Source organism: Lissotriton vulgaris, chromosome 6 (genome assembly GCF_964263255.1).
Source record: "Lissotriton vulgaris chromosome 6, aLisVul1.2, whole genome shotgun sequence".
Lineage (NCBI taxonomy): Eukaryota > Metazoa > Chordata > Amphibia > Caudata > Salamandridae > Lissotriton > Lissotriton vulgaris.
The window spans coordinates 1,154,209,897-1,154,228,150 of NC_141694.1; the positions used below are offsets into that span (position 1 = coordinate 1,154,209,897).

At 49.0% G+C, this 18,254-nt stretch overlaps 1 protein-coding gene across 8 annotated transcripts in view; it reads left to right on the forward strand.

Annotated features, from left to right (window-relative positions):
* Positions 1–18,254, forward strand: part of MAP4K3 (mitogen-activated protein kinase kinase kinase kinase 3) — a 1,209,829-nt gene that overhangs the window by 237,751 nt on the left and 953,824 nt on the right. For all 8 annotated transcript variants that reach the window (XM_086927230.1, XM_086927231.1, XM_086927232.1 and 5 more), the window contains exon 6: positions 18,109–18,156. In XM_086927230.1, the coding sequence (XP_086783356.1) occupies positions 18,109–18,156 (48 nt within the window). The remainder of the gene's footprint in view (positions 1–18,108; positions 18,157–18,254) is intronic.

An 18,254-nucleotide genomic window follows, 5' to 3' on the forward strand; every position in this document is an offset into this window, starting at 1 on the left:
AGGAGAGCTGGGCTGATCGTAGGGTCCTTTGGGGTGCGTGGAATTTGAGCCGGCTGTTCAGGTATGCTGGTCCGGTGCCGTGGAGGGCCTTGTGTGCGTGGATGAGCATCTTAAAGGTGATTCTCGCCTCGACAGGGAGCCAGTGGAGTGTGCGCAGGTGCTGGGAGATGTGGCAGTGTTTTGGCAGGTTGAGGACCAGTCTTGCGGCGGCGTTCTGGATGTTCTGTAGCTTGCGGATGAGGTTTTTGTTTATTCCGGCGTAGAGTGCGTTGCCGTAGTCGAGTCTGCTGGTGACCAGGGCGTGAGTGGCTGTCTTTCGGTGTTTGAGGAGGATCCATTTGAAGGTCTTACGAAGGAGGCGGAGGGTGTGGAAGCAGGAAGATGAGACAGAGTTGATCTGGCGGTCCATTTTGAGCTCGGAGTCCAGGATGATTCCCAGGTTGCCTGCGTGGTCTGTGGGGGTTGGCGGGTTTCCGAGGGCGGTGGGCCACCAGGTGTCGCTCCAGGCGTCGGGGTTTGGGCCCATGATGAGTACTTCTGTTTTGTTGGTCTTTAGTTGTATGCAGCTGTTTTTCATCCATTTGGCGACGGCTTCCATGCCTTCTCGAAAATTGCGTCTGGCGGTGTTGGGCTCGTTGGATAGGGAGAGGATGAGCTGGGTGTCGCCTGCGTATGACACGATGTTGAGTCCGTAGGTTCTGACGATGGGGGCAAGTGGAGCCATGTAAACGTTGAAGAGCGTCGGGCTGAGGCAGGAGCCCAGGGGGACTGCGCAGGTGGTAGGTGTGGGGTCTGAGAGGAAAGGGGGGAGTCTGACCTGTTGCATCCTGCCGGAGAGGAAGGAGCAGATCCAGTTGAGGGCCTTGTCCTGGATTCCTGCGTCGTAGAGTCTGCGTATTAGGGTGCGGTGGGAGACTGTGTCGAATGCCGCTGATAGGTCTAGGAGGATGAGGGCTACTGTTTCTCCTTTGTCCAGTTGGGTGCGGATGTCGTCTGTTGCGGCGAGGAGGGCGGTTTCTGTACTGTGGTTTTTTCCGAAGCCGGATTGGGAGGAGTCGAGGATGTTGTGTCCTTCAATGAATGTGGCGAGTTGGCTGATGATGGCTTTCTCGATGACTTTTGCTGGGAAGGGGAGCAGGGAGATGGGTCTGTAGTTTTTGAGGTCGGTGGGGTCCGCTGAGGGTTTCTTTAGGAGGGGGTTGACCTCGGCGTGTTTCCAGTCGTCGGGGAATGAGGCGGTCGCCAGGGAGCGGTTGATGGTGTGGCGGGGCATGGGTGCGATGGTGTCGGGGGCTCTGTTGAAGATGTGGTGGGGGCAGGGGTCCGTGGGGGCCCCTGAGTGGATTGACTTCATTGTCTTCAGTGTGTCTTCGGTGGTGAGGGCTGCCCAGTCATCAATCGCTGGTTTCCGGGTGTCGGGGGTGGTTGGTGAGGGTTCAGTGTGTTGGTTGTCTTTGTCGAAGTTATCGTAGATGCTCTTGAGTTTGTGGTGGAAAAAGGTGCTGAGTTTGTCGCAGAGGTCTTGTGAGGGAGGGATGTCGGTAGACTCGCTGGTGGGTTGGGCCAACTCCTTGATGATGCTGAAGTGTTCCTTGCTGTTGTGTGCGTGAGTGGAGATTCTGTCTTAAATCACTTTTTTCCTCGTTTCTCTGATGAGTTGATGGTGGGCGTTGGTGGCGGCTCTGAAGTTGTTGTGGGCTTCTGTGGATTTGGTGTTTCTCCAGGCCTTTTCGAGGCGTCGGCATGTGCGCCTGGACTCTCGAAGTTCGGTGGTAAACCATCTGGCTTTCTTGGCACGGGTATTGTTGTTTTTCTTGAGGGTGGCTATGGTATTGGTGCTGTCCGAGATCCATTTATGCAGGGTTCGGGCTGCGGTTTTGGGGTCGTCATTTTCCGCGATGGTTGGGGTGGAGTTGTTGAGTGAGGAGGTGAGCTGGTCGTCGGTGATTTTGGTCCAGTTTCTTTGTGGAAGCAGGTGCTGGTGTCTGTGGATGGTGGGTGTTCTGAAGGTGAAGTGGACGCAACGATGGTCGGTCCGTGGGAGTTCGGTGGTGTGGCTGAAGGTGATGGAGTTTCCTGTAGTGAAGAGGGGGTCGAGGGTGTGTCCTGCTGAGTGCGTGGGCTCGGTCACGATCTGGCAGAGTCCAATGTTGTGGAGGTTGTCCAGGAGGCATGTGGTGTTGGGGTCCAGTTGATTGTCGAGGTGGAAGTTTAGGTCTCCCAGCAGGGTGTAGTTGGTGGATGCGATGGCCTGCGGGGAGATAATGTCAGTGATGGAGTTGGCGAAGGGTCCGCGGGGTCCAGGGGGTCGGTAGATGAGGGTTCCTCGGAGGGTGGCGGTGGGGCTGACCGGTATCTTGAAGTGAAGGTGTTCTATCAGTTTTGTGGACTCGTCAGGGAGTGTGCTCAGGCGGAGGCTGGATTTGTGGACGATGGCGATTCCTCCTCCTGGGTGGGTGGGGCGGTCCTTCCTGGAGATCTTGTATCCTTGGGGGATGGCGATGGCGATGTCCGGTCCCGAGGTGGCGTTGGTCCAGGTTTCGGTGAAGAATGCTATGTCCGGGGTGGTGCTGTCGAGGAGGTCCCAGATTTCTGTGGCGTGTTTGTGGAGGGATCGGACGTTGAGGAGGATGCATTGCAGGGTCTTCGGTTCGGTTGTGTTCTTGTAGGCGGGTTGTGCTGGATCCATGTTCTTGGCGGTGCTGCAGGTGTGCCGGCAGCGGTGACAGCTGAAGGGTCCATGGGTGTCGGCTGGTGATGCTAGCTTGCAGTTGTTGTTGCAGCCTGGGTTGAGAGCGTGGAGTGCTGCTGGGTCGTAGCGTTGGCGGGGCGGAGTTCCAGGGTTCTTGGTGCTGGTCGCGGACGGGTCGCGGACGGGCGCAGGCGTGCTTGCCTTTGACGCGCCTTTGCTGCACTAGCGGCGCGCCCGCGGCCGCCATTAAGTAGGGGTCGGGGAGGGCTGGACAGCTGGGAGGCAGGGAGAGGAGCTGGATTGGGCCGGTCACGCTGGGGGGGGGGGGGGCTGCGGGGGCAGCAGTGGCGGGGAAAGGTAAAGGGAGGAAAGAAGGGATAAAGAAAAAAGGGAAAATAAAGAAATAAGGCACAAAAGAGCAGAGATGCAGAAAGGTGAAAGATAGAAAGGGTAGAAAAACGAGTGAAGGAGCAGAGTGAGAGAAAGGAGACAGAGGCCCACTGGACCACCAGGGATGAGGCGCAGGGAAACCTGTGGGTGAAGGAGGGCCTCGATCACTAACACTCAAGAGTGCAGGGGCAGGGGAGCCTCACTTAATGGTGGAGCTGCGAGGGTTGGAGAGCAATTTCACTGACAATGAGTCAGTGGTCTTGCCCGCCTGTCCCCGCAGTGGCCGCCATTAAGTAGGGGTCGGGGAGGGCTGGACAGCTGGGAGGCGGGAGCGGGGAGAGGAGCTGGATTGGGCCGGTCGCGCTGGGGGGGGGGGGGGGTGGGGGCACGGGGGCAGCAGCGGTGGGGAAAGGTAAAGGGAGGAAAGAAGGGATAAAGAGAAAATTGAAAATAAGCAGAAATAAGGCACAAAAGAGCAGAGATGCAGAAAAGGGCAGAAAGATGAAAGATGGAAAGTGTAGAAAAACCAGTGAAAACGAGTGAAGGAGCAGAGGGAGAGATAGGGAAAATGGGCAGAAATAAGGCACAAAAGAGCAGAGGTGCAGAAAGGTGAAAGATAGAAAGGGTAGAAAAACGAGTGACAACGAGTGAAGGAGCAGAGGGAGAGAAGGGGAACATGGGCAGAAATAAGGCACAAAAGAGCAGAGATGCAGAAAGGTGAAAGATAGAAAGGATAGAAAAACGAGTGAAGGAGCAGAGTGAGAGAAAGGAGACAGAGATCCACTGGACCACCAGGGATGAGGCGCAGGGAAACCTGCGGGTGGAGGAGGGCCTCGATCACTAACACTCAAGAATGCAGGGGCAGGGGCGCCTTACTTAATGGTGGAGCTGCGAGGGTGGGAGAGCAATTTCACTGACAATGAGTCAGTGGTCTTGCTCTATCACCTAAAGTTACCCAGTTGGTCTGTGCTGTACTAAGATCAGTGGGTTCCCAAATATTTAGGAGGCATCTCCTTGCTTCCGGCTACACAGTCACTCTCAAAACCTCTTGCATGACATCATGTATCCCACTGCAATACTCTGCTACAGAGCAACACTCCCAAATGATATGGAGGAACGTACCCACAAGACCACACCCCGTCTGCACAAATCTGTATCCGACAGCCCCATCCGAACCAGGCGGGGTCCTGTGACATAAACTCTGTGCAATATTTTCAACTGAACAAGCCGGATCGCAACCACCCTCGGCGAAGACACAGCCGCCTGCCAGTCCTCATCATCTAATTCAACACAATCTTGCAACCATTTTTCCCTTACTTCAACCAGGAGATCTGCCCTATGATTAATCAACTTTTTATAAATCAGGGAAATAGTTTTTTTGGGCAGATGACCATCTAAAATTCTATCTTCAAGAGGTGACACCTCAGGCAGGTCTGCCACCGCCGGCAGAGCCGCAGTCAACGCATGTCTGACTTGTGCATAGCGAAAGTACTCAGTGCTCCCCAATTTGTATTCAGTTTGCAATTCTAGAAATGTTTTAATCCTCCCCTTAGCCAGACGTCGCCGATAGTCGAGATCCCAATCAGGTCTCATTTGTCAAAACCCTTGGTATTCCAAAGCTTGCCCAACTTATCGGAGTCAAATAGTGGGGTGGCCTGCGTCAATCGGTCCCTCCATCCCAAAGAGCTAAAGGCATCACCCCAGATCCTCACTGCATGCTTAGTCGGCCCGTCAAACTTCTCCCCGCTGTCTTAGTATATAGTACCCTATTATAATTGCCTCCAGGAAGAAGCCATCTATCCATCGCATATCCAGGGTCTGAAGGGGGCCCATAAGTACTGAGGGTAATAGCTGCCAATTAAGAGGCCCAATAGTATCGCCTGATATCAGGGAGTGCAATCCCGCCGTCATACCATGGAAGCGTCAATTTGGCTAATGCGATCTGAGGTCTACCATCCCATAACAGACTGCGTTGTAACCCTTCGACCTTTCGAAAATAGCTAGCTGGCAGTACATCTAATGTGTTTTGAAGGGCATAAAGAAAACGAGGCAAAGGCATCAATTTGAAGAGGGTTGCACGTCCTAGCAAGGAGAGAGGGAGCTTCTTCCAGCCGGCTACATCGCTTCTTAGTCTGACTAAGGGGGGAAGGAGATTCCTCTCATAACGGGCTATAGGGTCCAATGAAACAAATACCCCTAAATACTTAAACCCACTTGTAGCTATTTGAATCGGACAATTTCGCGAGGATGCGGAGCCTCCCCACTAAGAACGAACAAAAGCGATTTTCCCCAATTTATAGATCACCCCGAATTCCTACCAAAGGAGGCCAACACATCGCAAACAGCATCCAGGGATTTCCTAGGTGAGGCCAAGTAAAATATCATCTGCATACAGAGAGATCCTGTCCTCCCATTGTGGCGACCATCAGAGACCTCGGACTGAGGGCTCCCAGCGGATCCAGGCGGCCAACGGCTCCAGAGCAAGTGAGAACAGAAGGGGAGAAAGGGGACACCCCTGTCGGGTGCCTCGTCCAAGGCAAAATGGCGACGAGACCCAGTTATTCACCACTGCTTGGGCAAGGGGTTCAGTATACAACAAACGTACCCAACGGATAAAATCAGAGCAAAAGCCAAATTTAGCTAGAACAGCCCACAGATAAGGTCATTCTACAGTATCATAAGGCATTGTTGCATCAAGCGATGCTATTACGGTGGACTCCTTCAGGGTATGAGTCCTGGCGGTCACGCCATGCAAGCTACGCAAATTGAGGGCCGTGTTTCTATGAGGGATAAAACCCGATTGATCGGGATGTATCAATCCACTGATCACCTTTATCAATCTGGTGGAAAGGATCTTGGCAAGGATCTTGTGTTCCGCATTCAATAATGAAATAGGCCTATATGAAGCGCAACTCGATTTTTATTTGCCCTCCTTATGAATAACCCCTATATAGGCTACTCTCTGATCGTAGGGCAGCATCCCCTTTTCTCGGGCTTCAAGGAACATGCGTCTCAGATAAGGAGCAATCTTATCAGGTCGAAGCTTGTACAGCTCAATTGGGATCCCTTTAGGCCCAAACGCCTTACCCGAATTCAAAGAGCGCACCGCCTGGGCTACTTCGTCTATGGTAAAGGCACTGTCCATAAACTCACGGTCCTCCCTGGTCAAGCATGGAAGCTGCAAGTTTTGCAGCATCAATTGGGAGTCCTCCTCGGAGAGATCCGAGACCGAGGTGCACACAATGCGAAAATAACCTACAAAACTATCTACTATATTCTGGGGGTCTGTAAGGTGTATTCCGTTCCTTGTCACAATCTCTGGGACAACACGATCCGCCCTATCCTTCTTGTCCAACCAAGTGATAAGTTTCCCCGCTTTATCCCCTATCATCATACAGCCTATCTCAGCTTCCACCTCAACAATTTCCTTAGTTCGGTCTCTCTTAGCTCCTGCAATCAACGAAAGAGCCTGACCCCTAAGAACCGACTTAAAGGCTTCCCAGAGTGTGATCGAAGAGGACATCGACCCCTCGTTTTCTAGGAAATAGTGGTCTAATGCCTTGATCAGGTCCCCCCAATTTTGGGATTACGCATATGCCAGGGATTAATGGGGGCCACCCTACCCTCAGACCGCAGGGCAACACCGAAACGGAACCAGAGCGTCGAATGGTCAGATATGCCCCTAGCAAGGTGTGTCGCCTCCACTACGTAAGATGCGTGAGCTGCAGGCACAAGACTGTAATCTAATCTAGAAAGACTACCATGGGCCCCAGAATGAAAGGTGTACTGCTTTTGGTCCGGATGAAGCAGTCTCCAGCCATCAACCAAACCCATGGCCTCAAGGAAATCAGGCAACCATCTCTGAGCTCGTCCCATATCCCGCGGAGGATGCCTGTCCCTAACTCCCGAGGCCACCGCGTAAAAGTCACCCCCTAAAATCAATAGACCACGCGGGATATCTAGTAGAGCTTTTCCCAAATCGGCAAATGTGAGAGCTTGCATACCTGGAGGTACACAAACCGACAACAAGGAGAGAACATGTCCCTCCCAGCGTCCCGTCACTCCAACATACCTGCCCCTGTCATCCTCGGAAACAGAATCGATCACCAAAGGGAGTGCCTTACGGGCCAGGATTCCTACCCCTCTGGAGCCCGAAGTGAAGCCCGCATATGCCACCAATCTGTATCCCATTCTATGCAGAGCCTTACACGTATTCCCAACCAAGTGAGTTTCCTGTAATAGAACCACATCAGGGGCGTATAGTTTAAGATATTGAAGAACCACACTAGCTTAATTTTGTCACCTAACCCATTCACATTCCAACTCAATACTTTTAATTCCCTAACCCCCATTATCAAAGATGCAAAAGGAGCTGTCTTCCCCAACCACTGCAACATATTCATGCCACTTTCCAATTTGATGCCTTGATAAACAATAACAAACAATACGAAAAGACAACATAAGACCCCTCCCCCAAACAAACCCTACCGACCACCCCCCTCCCTGCACCCCTGCTCACGGTGTACATCCGCCCCCAACTCGCAGTTTGCCTGTTGCCCCATGTTCTAACTACTTAACTATCGAAAAGTAAATCTGAGGAGGAGTACGACCCTCCGAGTCCCCGTCTGACCCCTAAATTATCATTATACCTGTTGAAGTCATTACTTCAACTAACTTGTCTGCGAATACTCTTCAGCCAGGGCCCACCCCCAACTTGGTCCAACCCCACCTGCAACAATGTCAGCCATTATTCTTGCTCTTGCACGCCCTCGTCTTCATCTTCGCTCCGTCGTCGCTGCTCATCCCAAGAGGAAAGACTCTCCAACCAGTCTGAGGCAATTTCGGGATTATCAAAGAAAAACGCCTTGCCCTCATGTTCCACTCGCAACTTGGCAGGGTACATCATGGCATATTTCAGCCCTTTATCACAAAGTTTCCTTTTGACACCCATGAAGGTTTGCCGTCGTTTCTGCACCGCCTGCGTGAAGTCTGGAAAAAACTGAGGGTGGAATTTCCGTACTTCAGAGGGCCCCTAGTCCTGGAGGCCTGCAGGATAGCGTCTCTGTCCCGAAAGTTAAGCACCCTCGCAATCATCGGCCGGGGTGGTGCTCCAGATTGCGGTCTCCCCCTCCGGTATCCTGTGCGCTCTTTCCTCTGTAAAGAAGTTTCCCAGGCCTCTGGGTTTCAAATGATTAAGTATAATGTCTTCGACAAAAAGGTCCATGGCCTGGCCTTCGGCTTTCTCAGGTACACCAATAATGCGCATGTTGTTTCTACAGGCCCTTCCTTCATATTCATCCAACTTGCGACTTGTTTATTTATTTATTTATACCATTTATAAAGCGCGCTGTTACCGAGAGGTGTCCTGGCGCTGAAATGATATCTCCCCAAGGTGACGTTCCGTTTCTAAAGGCCAAAAAGCCAGGTTTTAATGTTTTTCCGGAAGGCTATTAGGTCAGTACTTTGCTTCAAGACCAAGGACAGGGCATTCCAGGCAGTGGCCGCTCCAAAAATGAAGCTTCTGCCTCCCCGTCGGGCCTTCCTAATCCGAGTTGTCTTGACCAGCCCTTTGTTGGCCGACCTCAACTGTCTGCCTGGCGTGTACAATTGGAAGTGCTGCTGGAGAAAATATGGACCCAGTCCATGCACTGCCTTATACACAATGCACAATGATTTAAACATTATCTGTTTGCGCACCGGTAGCCAGTGCAATTTCCTCAATTCCTGTGCAACCAGCGCAAACTTGGGCAGACCAGCAATAAGGCGCACAGCCGCATTTTGCAGCACCTGTAGTTTATTGAGCAGCCCTTGCTGGGCTTCAAGGAGGAGACTGTTGCAGTAATCAAGGCGGGAGAGCACAAGTGCCGTCACCACCGTTTTCCTGCTACTGTCCGGTAGGAAGGGGAGAACCTTCCTAATGGTTTTCATGATCCAGTATGGAGGAGGTTAATGCATTGACTTGCGGTTTGAAGTATAATTGATTGTCAATAAGAACTCCCAGATTCTTTACTTTCGTTGCCGGAATGGGTGGTGTTCCCATATCGTCAGGCCACCATTTAGGGCTCCAGAAACTGACATCAGCACCAAAGAGTAGAACCTCAGTTTTAAAAGAGTTCAGTTTTAGGCAGTTACCTGCCATCCAAGTGCTGACTGCTGTCATGCAGTCCTGGAACCTGGCAGCTACGCCTTCTTCTCTCCCGGGAGCAGAGATACCACGATCTGGGTATCATCTGCATAAGATGTTAATTCAAATCCAAACGACCGGATCACCGGGGCGAGGGATGAGACATAAATATTAAATAGGGTGGGGCTAAGGGAGGAGCCCTGTGGGACCCCCCTGTGAGTTTGAAAGGTCTAGACTCAAAATCTCCCAGAGCCACCACCTGGACCCTATTCGCAAGGAAGGATTTCATAATGCTCAGGGCCCTCCCCTGGATCCCGCAGCCTTCTAAACAATCCACCAAAATGCTGTGGTGGACCGTGTCGAAGGCCGCAGAAAGATCGAGGAGGACCAGAGCTGCACATCCCCCTGCATCCAGCGCCTTCCTAATCTCTTCCGTTGACTTAATGAGGGCGGTCTCGGTACTGTGACCTTCCCTGAACCCGTGTTGGGCTATGTCCAGACACTGAGAGGGTCTGAGAAATGTACAGAGCTGCGCATTCATGACCTTCTCAATAAGTTTGGCCGGCAATGGTAGCCGAGCTATGGGCCGATAGCTATTGGGGTCTGAAATATCGAGTGTCGGTTTTTTAAGCAGTGGGGCAATCGATGCTCGTTTCCAGCATGTTGGACATTTCCCAATGTCAAACATCTGGTTAAATAGATCCGCGAGAGTACACGATATGGGGGTAGCTGCCAACTTTGCAACTGACGCTGGACAGGGATCTTGGGGCGAACCCGATTTAGTTGCATATTGCAATTTTTGATCAAGGCGGGAGAGCACAAGTGCCGTCACCACCGCTTTTCTGCTACTGTCCGGTAGGAAGGGGGGAACCTTCCTCCGAGCTCACCGAACGGAAACCAGAAAGTTTTGCCTCATGTGGATTGATTAAAGGGGTCCTGTGTGTTCCTTCAAGAAGAGTCAACCTCACTTGATGCTCAAGTGCAGTAAAGATCAGTTCCACTTTGTTTAAAAAGAACTTAGCAATGGTCTCACAAAGTTTCAGACTTGGAGGAACGATCACTGACTTAGGGGTGACCAAATTGGCAACTGTGTCAAAGAGTTCCCTAGTTGAGTTCTTTGCTCCCTCAATCCGGTCAGTAAAATATGTGCATTTAGCCTTCCTAATCATATCTTTATAAATCCTTTGACTGGCTTTGAGCTTAATTTTGTCTGCCTGAAGGTAATCCGTACGCCAGACTCGCTCTAGTTTTTTACAGATCACTTTATATTCTTGCAGCTCATTAGAGAACAAGGGAGCAGATGGTACTGAGCGAGTGGGGCAACAAAGTTTCGGCTGGGCTAAAGTGCTGCATGCTTGATCTATCCAATCTGTGTACCTATCTGCGGCTTCATTTACATCTGCTGGCAGAGTAAACATGGAGGATGTGAGCTGGTCCTCCAGTGCCGTCCCATCAACCTCTTTCCAGGGTCTGTACAGCCTGGCTGACTTCCTATCCTGCCTGGCCCTATCCAGCCGGGGCGTTTGAATATTGAATAGCACAACTGAATTGTCTGACCAGGCCACGGACTCAGTATAGACAAACTGTAAGTCCGGGTTGTTCGTGAAAATGCCATCCAGAGTGTGCCCTACCTTGTGCGTGGCCCCCATAACCCCTGAGTAAGTCCCCCCCCTGCATTGCTTCAGCCAGGGCTAGAGTGTCCAGGTCTAAACTACCTTCTAGGTGAAAATTAAAGTCTCCTAGTGCTGTGAAGGATTTGGTACACAGGGCTTCCTCCAAAATATTGCCCACTGTTTTGAGGAACTGAGACTTAGTCCTTGGTGGTCTATACAGGAGGCAGCCCTGGAAAGTGTGATGATTTGATAATGAATGCTTGAACCCCAATGCCTCACACGTCTATGAGGCCACCGCCTGAAATGATCCCACAATGGAGGCGTGATAGATAATAGCAAGGCCACCTCCTCTTTTACCGGCCTTGTCCAGAACAAAGCTCAGGTAACCTGAAGGCATGGCCTTCACTAAATCCGGTCCGGAGGACACATCCGTCCAGGTCTCTGTAATGAATGCAATTTTTGCACTTTTGTCCTTAATCAGTTCAGCGCATTCCGTGCTATGTTTTACCAGGGACCTGACGTTGATAAGAACACAGTTAACTTTATTCATCTCCCTATCCCCCCTATTGTTATGGATCCTACTGAGCGCCCTGATTGGTCTACAAAGAATGGCAGGGGGGCATGACGAGCATGCCGGGCACATAATAAAGCCTGTCAACATATCCTTGTCTGGTCTTAGAAAAATGCAGTTCTCCTCCCCCCCCCCCATTAAAACTCTGCAACAATTCACGATTGTAAACCCTCCAGGTCCAACAGTCTGAAGGAGAATGACCAGGGGTCCTGGCGCTCGGCGCTGGACTGGCGTGGACGGGCGCTGACGGGCGCTGACGGGCTTGCCTTTGGTACTCCTTCGGCGCACCGTCGGCGCGCCCGCTGCGCCCGCCCTCTGCGCGGACGATTCCCTATGGAAATTTAAAGGGGCCGTAGAGGGTGGGAGGCTGCCGACAACTAGTCCGCAAGCCTGTGTGTCCCCCCAAGATGGCGGATCCCCGTGGCAACTACCGCGTCAGCTCCTAATCGGCTGCGCATGTGCCCGGGATGTTAGGAGCTGTAAAATGCAGGTAGGGAGTCTCCTTCAAATGTTAGGGATGGAGCTGATGCCCTAAGTTAAAAGCACAAGCTGGTGCGGTAAATTAAAACACAAATAAACGAAAATGGGACTGGAGCCCAGAATTCAAATAACTAATAAACAATATTTTTAAAACAGACTGGCGGCCTAATCCCCCGGCTTTCCGCCTCAGGGGAGAATCGTAACTGAGCGCGGCGTTTTCCCACGCGCTTAAATCCCCAGGGAGGGCGGGAGGCTGCCGACAACTAGTCCGCAAGCCTACACTTCCCCCCAAGATGGCGGATCCCCATGGCAACTACCACGTCGGCGCCTAATCGGCTGCGCATGTTCCCGGGATGTTAGGAGCTGTAAAATGCAGGTAGGGAGTCTCCTTGAAATGTTAGGGATGGAGCTGATGCCCTAAGTTAAAAGCACCAGCTGGTGCGGTAAATTAAAAGACAAATAAACGAAAATGGGACTGGAGCCCAGAATTTAAATCACTAATAAACAATATTTTTAAAACAGACTGGCTGCCTAATCCCCCGGCTTTCCGCCTCAGGGGAGAATCGTCTTGTGACTTCGCTAGAGGCTTTGAGACCCCGAATTTCCTGCTGCAACTGTGCTACATCATCGGTAAGACTGGATGTTTTGATGTCTAGTGACTTTACCTTTTCAAAACCGGATTAAGTTAACTTCTATAGTGACTGGGTCCAGCTTATGATCTAAGGACTCAATCTTTTGACCGAGAGAGGTTTTCACCCCGTTGATCGCAGTCATCACATCCTGCAGCGTAGGTTCTGCTGTGGCGGCCGTCGCTACAACAATACAGTCTTGTGATTTACTAAACCCAGTAGGCGACCCTCTGGGTTGCGTGTAGCGGTCCAGCTTGTTAGCTTGAGTGTATCTGGCCCCTCTAGTCGTCTTAGATTGTTGTTTCTCCGATTCAAGTTTGGTCGCCATCTCGAAGGCCAGGGAAGAGCAGGCCCAGCAGCGGCCGAGATCCTGCGACGGTGGCACTAGACAATAAGCACAGCTGCGTGAGCGATACTGTAGTCACACCTGTCCATCCAACGTAGCAGCCAAAAATCATAAGAACCAGCGTTCCAGGGGGACGGTCGGTCCCTAGACCTCATCACCCGCCCAACGACATCGTTGTCTTCCAGTCACCGGCGTGATGACAAGGCAGCAGGCTGCTGTTTCACCATTGAACCTTCAAGGGTTTTAATTGTCTTAATGTTTCGAATATTATTTTAAATATCTACAATTGTACGACCTGATATATTTGATGCCGTTAATGCACAACAACTGTGACAAATGTCTTTTTAAGTTAATTTCTGTTTGTCACTGAACAGTGATCTTTTTGAGACAAAAGAGAGCAAGAGAAAGGGTGTATATGAAAGAGTATTCGGATTTAATATTTGTTACAAGGGTACATGATAGATAAACAACGTTGTAAGAGAACATACAAATAAATTGATCTATAAAAATTCTCTATACAACAATTGCAAAAGCTTTTCTACCTATTTACAATCTAATTTATTATCCGGTAGAAAAAGCAATCGTCGACGTTTCGGTCTCTATTCTTGCGTTTCCGAGACCATCCTCAGGACATAAAAAATCATATCTTGGGAGACCCTAAAAAAATTGGTGAAAATCTCCTATCGTATTATTCTGGCGTTTGTAGTTACAACGTTGAGTCTATCGCAGTCAGCTCTCAACAACTGAAATTAATTTGCTGCAGCCCGTCACTTCCAAGTCAGTTCAGGAGCAAGGAACTTGACTTGGAAGTGACGGGCTGCAGCACCCCATAAATGGTAATGTACACAGGTGTTGCGCACACACATGTCCAAAGGACATGTGTGTGTGTGTAACATACAACTTAGAAAAATGCTCTAAAGTGCATTTTTCTGAGTTTTCGCTATTTACCACGTAGTTAGACTTCGCAGTAAATAGTGGTCCCAGATTGCGAATTCGCAATTTTAAAATGGTTCATGAATTGCATTTAAGGAATCTCAAATTGAGATTCCTTAAATGCAATTAATCGCAATTTAGCGATTTCTATAATTGCGATTTTTGCATTTGGGATGATGAATCCCAAATGCAAAAATAGCACTCGCAAAGAGCCAGATTTTCAGAATCTGGCCCTTTGCGAGCCGATTTCGGCTTCATGAATCTGGCTGTATATCTTTCAAAAAAGAACCAGTGATTTTACCACCATTCAAGATCTTATTAAACAATGATGTTAGTGGGCCTTCATCTATTATGCTTTTGTTTAATTTCAAAAGGTAGTCCTTGACCACTGCATGTTTTCCCATTCACCAAGAAGGTAAAAGTTTCCACAAATTTTCTTTCAGTAATTTGTCATATCCTTCGCCTGGACAATGTGGGTTGGAAACGTGTTCTGTTAGGTACTGTGGGAACAGCCTGAATTACATGTTTGAGCTCATACTGTACTTTGGATCCTACGTCTCTCCGTGAACCCTCACCTCTGCCTCCCAACACCTTGGCTAAGGCATGCTGGCGCCTGATCTAGGCACTTAAAGCCACATTCTCGGAGACGCGATTTGCCCCTGCCCCCTTCACCATGTAATTTCCACTCAGCCCACAATTTGGGGAATAGCCACACTGAGCATGGAACCTATGTCTATCATTTGTAGCCTGCTTCTTTACCTCTCTGCCCCTTTATGGTCTTACCCTGCACCCCTGGTACCCTCCCTGCAATACCCTCATTGTAGCATCATATTGTATGATACCTGCTTGTATTGTGCAATGTTTTTTTAAAAACGTTTTATTGATTACAGGTCAATCTTAACATACAGTTACAAAATGAATTCTTGTTATACATAGAACGCCTTACAGCCCATTGATACATCCATGAAAGCTATACATTTACTACATCTTCAGTAGTAGAGATCGACAATCGTCATCCCATACCCATCTGGAGCAGCTAGAATTAGTTTCGACACGATCGGGGTGGAGTACAAATGTTCCCTCTATAAGCACTCGTTACCACTTTTTGGGGCATCTTCAATGTAATTATGCAGCCTTTTGCACCACCAAAGCACCATCGCTACACCACTTGCGGAGCGTCGGAGAAGATTGTGAACCCCAGTATTTGGCTGTATTTCGCTTGGCATTCTTCATACTCAGCTTTACCCAGTCTTGTGCTGCATGATTAAGGTCATTTGGTTCCCAGATATTCAAGAGACATCTTCTGGGTTCCGGCAGGACAGTCACTCCACTAACTTGTGTAATGGTTTGCATAATTGTTTCCCAGTAGGTCGTTATCACTGGACACTCCCACAGTGTATGGTAAAAGGTACCAACTGCTCGCATTGTTTCAAACAAAGTGTGTTCTGAGCCTTTCCTATTTTGTGCAAGGTCACTCTTGTGTAATAAATGCGATTAAGTATCTTTAATTGTACTAGTCTTAATTTTGAGGATATCGCCACTTCACACGGGGATAAAAGCGCTTACTGCCAATGTGTCTTATCTAAATCCCCAGAGTAGGTCTGCCATTTTTCGCTGAGAGGTTTTGTGGGATCTGGTTGATTATTGATGATTTTGCGATATGTGAGGGAAATAGCCTTCTTGTCCATTTAGTCTGTTAATAGCCTATCTCCTAATGGGGAGGCCTCAGGGAGTGTAGTGCCAGCCGGGATAGCCGCCATGAGTGCATGCCTAATCTGAGTGTATCTAAATATTTCGGAGGGTGCCATCTCGTATTGATACTGGAGGTGGGCAAAGGTAACAACTTCTCCCTTAATCCATAAATCACCCACTGTTGAGATTCCGATGGTGTCCCATAGTTTAAAGCTTTTACTAGTACTAAGTCTGCCTAGCCTTTATGTTTCCCAAAGCGGGATAATCTGGGTTATGACACCGTCCCAGCCTAGTTTTTTTGAGTACTATTTGTCATATTTGGACTATATGCACTGTGGGTCCTATCAGTGGTATTGTGCGCTTTTTAGTGTACTGTGCCGTCATTACTCCTCCTCCTCCTCCCAGACTATGTCTGTCTGAGCGTAACGCTGGGTCTGTTTGTGGGGCGTGAAGCCACTGATTAAGTACTATCAGTTGGGAAGCCCAGTAGTTTATTTGTATATCTAGGAGTGCGATCCCACCATCGTACCAGCTCTTTACCAATTTATTATTGCAATATGACCTGTTTTTTCCCCCAATGTAAGTTGGACACATTTATTTATTTATAAGGTTTTATATAGCGCAAACTTGATCCCAAAGGATATCCGAGCGCTTTACAATTTAGAGGCAAAGGTAAGAAATCAGAACATTAGTCTAACATGGGGACTCTAGTGGGAATGGAGATGTTTACTCCTCTCAAAATTGGAATGGTTGTTGTATTAAAAATGCATAGATAGAGTGAGGGCATCCGTCTTAATTGCCTTGAAGTAGCTTGGGGGAACTAGAAACTGGGTATTTTGCAGGGCATAGAGAAACCTGGGAAGTGCCATCATCTTGAAAAGCGCTGCTTTTCTGAGCAGTGTTAATGGCAGGGTCTGCCAATGCTTTGCATTTTGTTGAAGTCTTTTTGGAGGTGGCAGGAGGATTTTTCTATGAATTCTTCAGGTAGTGGTGTGATATGGATTCCCAAGTACTTAAAGCACCCCTTCTCTATTAGCAAACTACATCCCTTCGGGAGTTGTGGTGGGGGGCGTTGAGGACATAGGATCGACTAAACCCCGGTTTATGGTATATCCAGAAATTTTGCCATATAGATCAAAAATGTCTAGGAGCTTGTTGATGGACTGCTTGAGTGATGCCATGTAAAACAAAACATCATCCTCATATAGGGATATACGGTCTTCCCATCCCTCCGTCCAATGGAGTCCCCAAAAAATCGGGTCCCTCCTTATCCAGGCTGCCAGTGGCTCCAGTATAAGGGCAAATAAGAGTGGTGATAGGGGGCACCCTTGACGCGTTCCGTGCCCCAAAGGAAAGTCAGCCGAAATGTAACCGTTCACAGCTACGTGAGCTAGAGGTTTTGTATATAAAAGCTGCATCCAGGCAGAAAATTTGGCGCCGAAGTCCAGATGTTTAAGGACAACGAAGAGGACGGGCCACTCAACCATATCAAAGGCCATACGTACGTCTAAAGAAAGGATGGCAGCTGCTTCCTGGATTGTGGGGATACGCACCATTACACTATGTAGGTGCTCAGATTAAGAGCCGTGTTCCTTCCCGGCATGAACCCAGATTGGTCCGTATGTATTAATGTAGTGAGATGGGTAGGCAAACTAGCCGCCGGTAGTTTAGGGAGTATTTTGGCCTCTGCATTTAGTAGTGATATGGGCCAGTAGGACGTGCATTCCCAGGCAAGATTTCCGGGTTTGTGAATTGCCACTCTTATTGCTGCACGTTGGTCCCTAGGGAGTTCCCCTGCTTCCATGTGGCTTCACACATGCTTAATAGGTGCAGTATAATAGTTTTTGCTGTTCTATTGTATAGCTCAGTGGGTATGCCGTTAGGTCCCATCGCGTTCCCTAATTGTATGGCTAATATAGCTACATGGGGCTCCTCTGCTATGAGGTTTGCTTCAAGTGTCAGGGCATCTTCCAGCGTTGGTGTGGGCATTCTGATATCTTAAATCTTGTACCTCCTTGGTTGTTGTTGAGGAGGTCGATGTGTAAACATGCCTGTAGTGTTTTGCTAATGCCCTTACTATTTTCTGCTTGATAGTTATGATTTCACCATCTTCCATGTGTAGTTGCGCGACCCTTTGACTAGCTCGCTCTCGCTTGTCTAACCAGGCCAAAAGTTTTCCCGCTTTATTCCCTACTTCATATATTTAATGTTGCGTAGCCAAAAGCTTGGCCTTTGTGTCTTCCCACAGGTATTCCCTATATTCCAGTTTTTTCAAATTAAGAGCCTGGGCTGCAGCTCCCATCGGGTTAAGGGCATGGAGCCTTTCCGCGTGGTCCACATCCTGTTCGAAGTATTGTGCAATTTTAAACCAGGAAAACGAGTAAAAATAATTTCAAGACAAAAAAGCACGCTGTTGGTCTGTGAAAAAAATTAAATCAGTGGGCATGCTGAAGTGGCATGTTTGTTTTCTGACTTCCCTTTGTATACAATTTAGGAATTACTGCAAAATTGATAGGAACTATTGTACTTAACCGCAGGGAATTTTTACAGCGTCATTGAAAGAAATATTGAATTTAACACACCGAAAATAATATTCCTAGTTTATAACGGATGCCTTGTGTTTTCATTATTGCTGCAGGGCTTATACTACCTTCACAGTAAAGGAAAAATGCATCGAGACATAAAGGTAAAGAGCTGTTATATGTTTTGTTCAGATTGCATGCTGGTTTAAGTTCTTCAAACTATAACGTAAGAAAGCCACCTAGTGGTAATAACAATATGCTG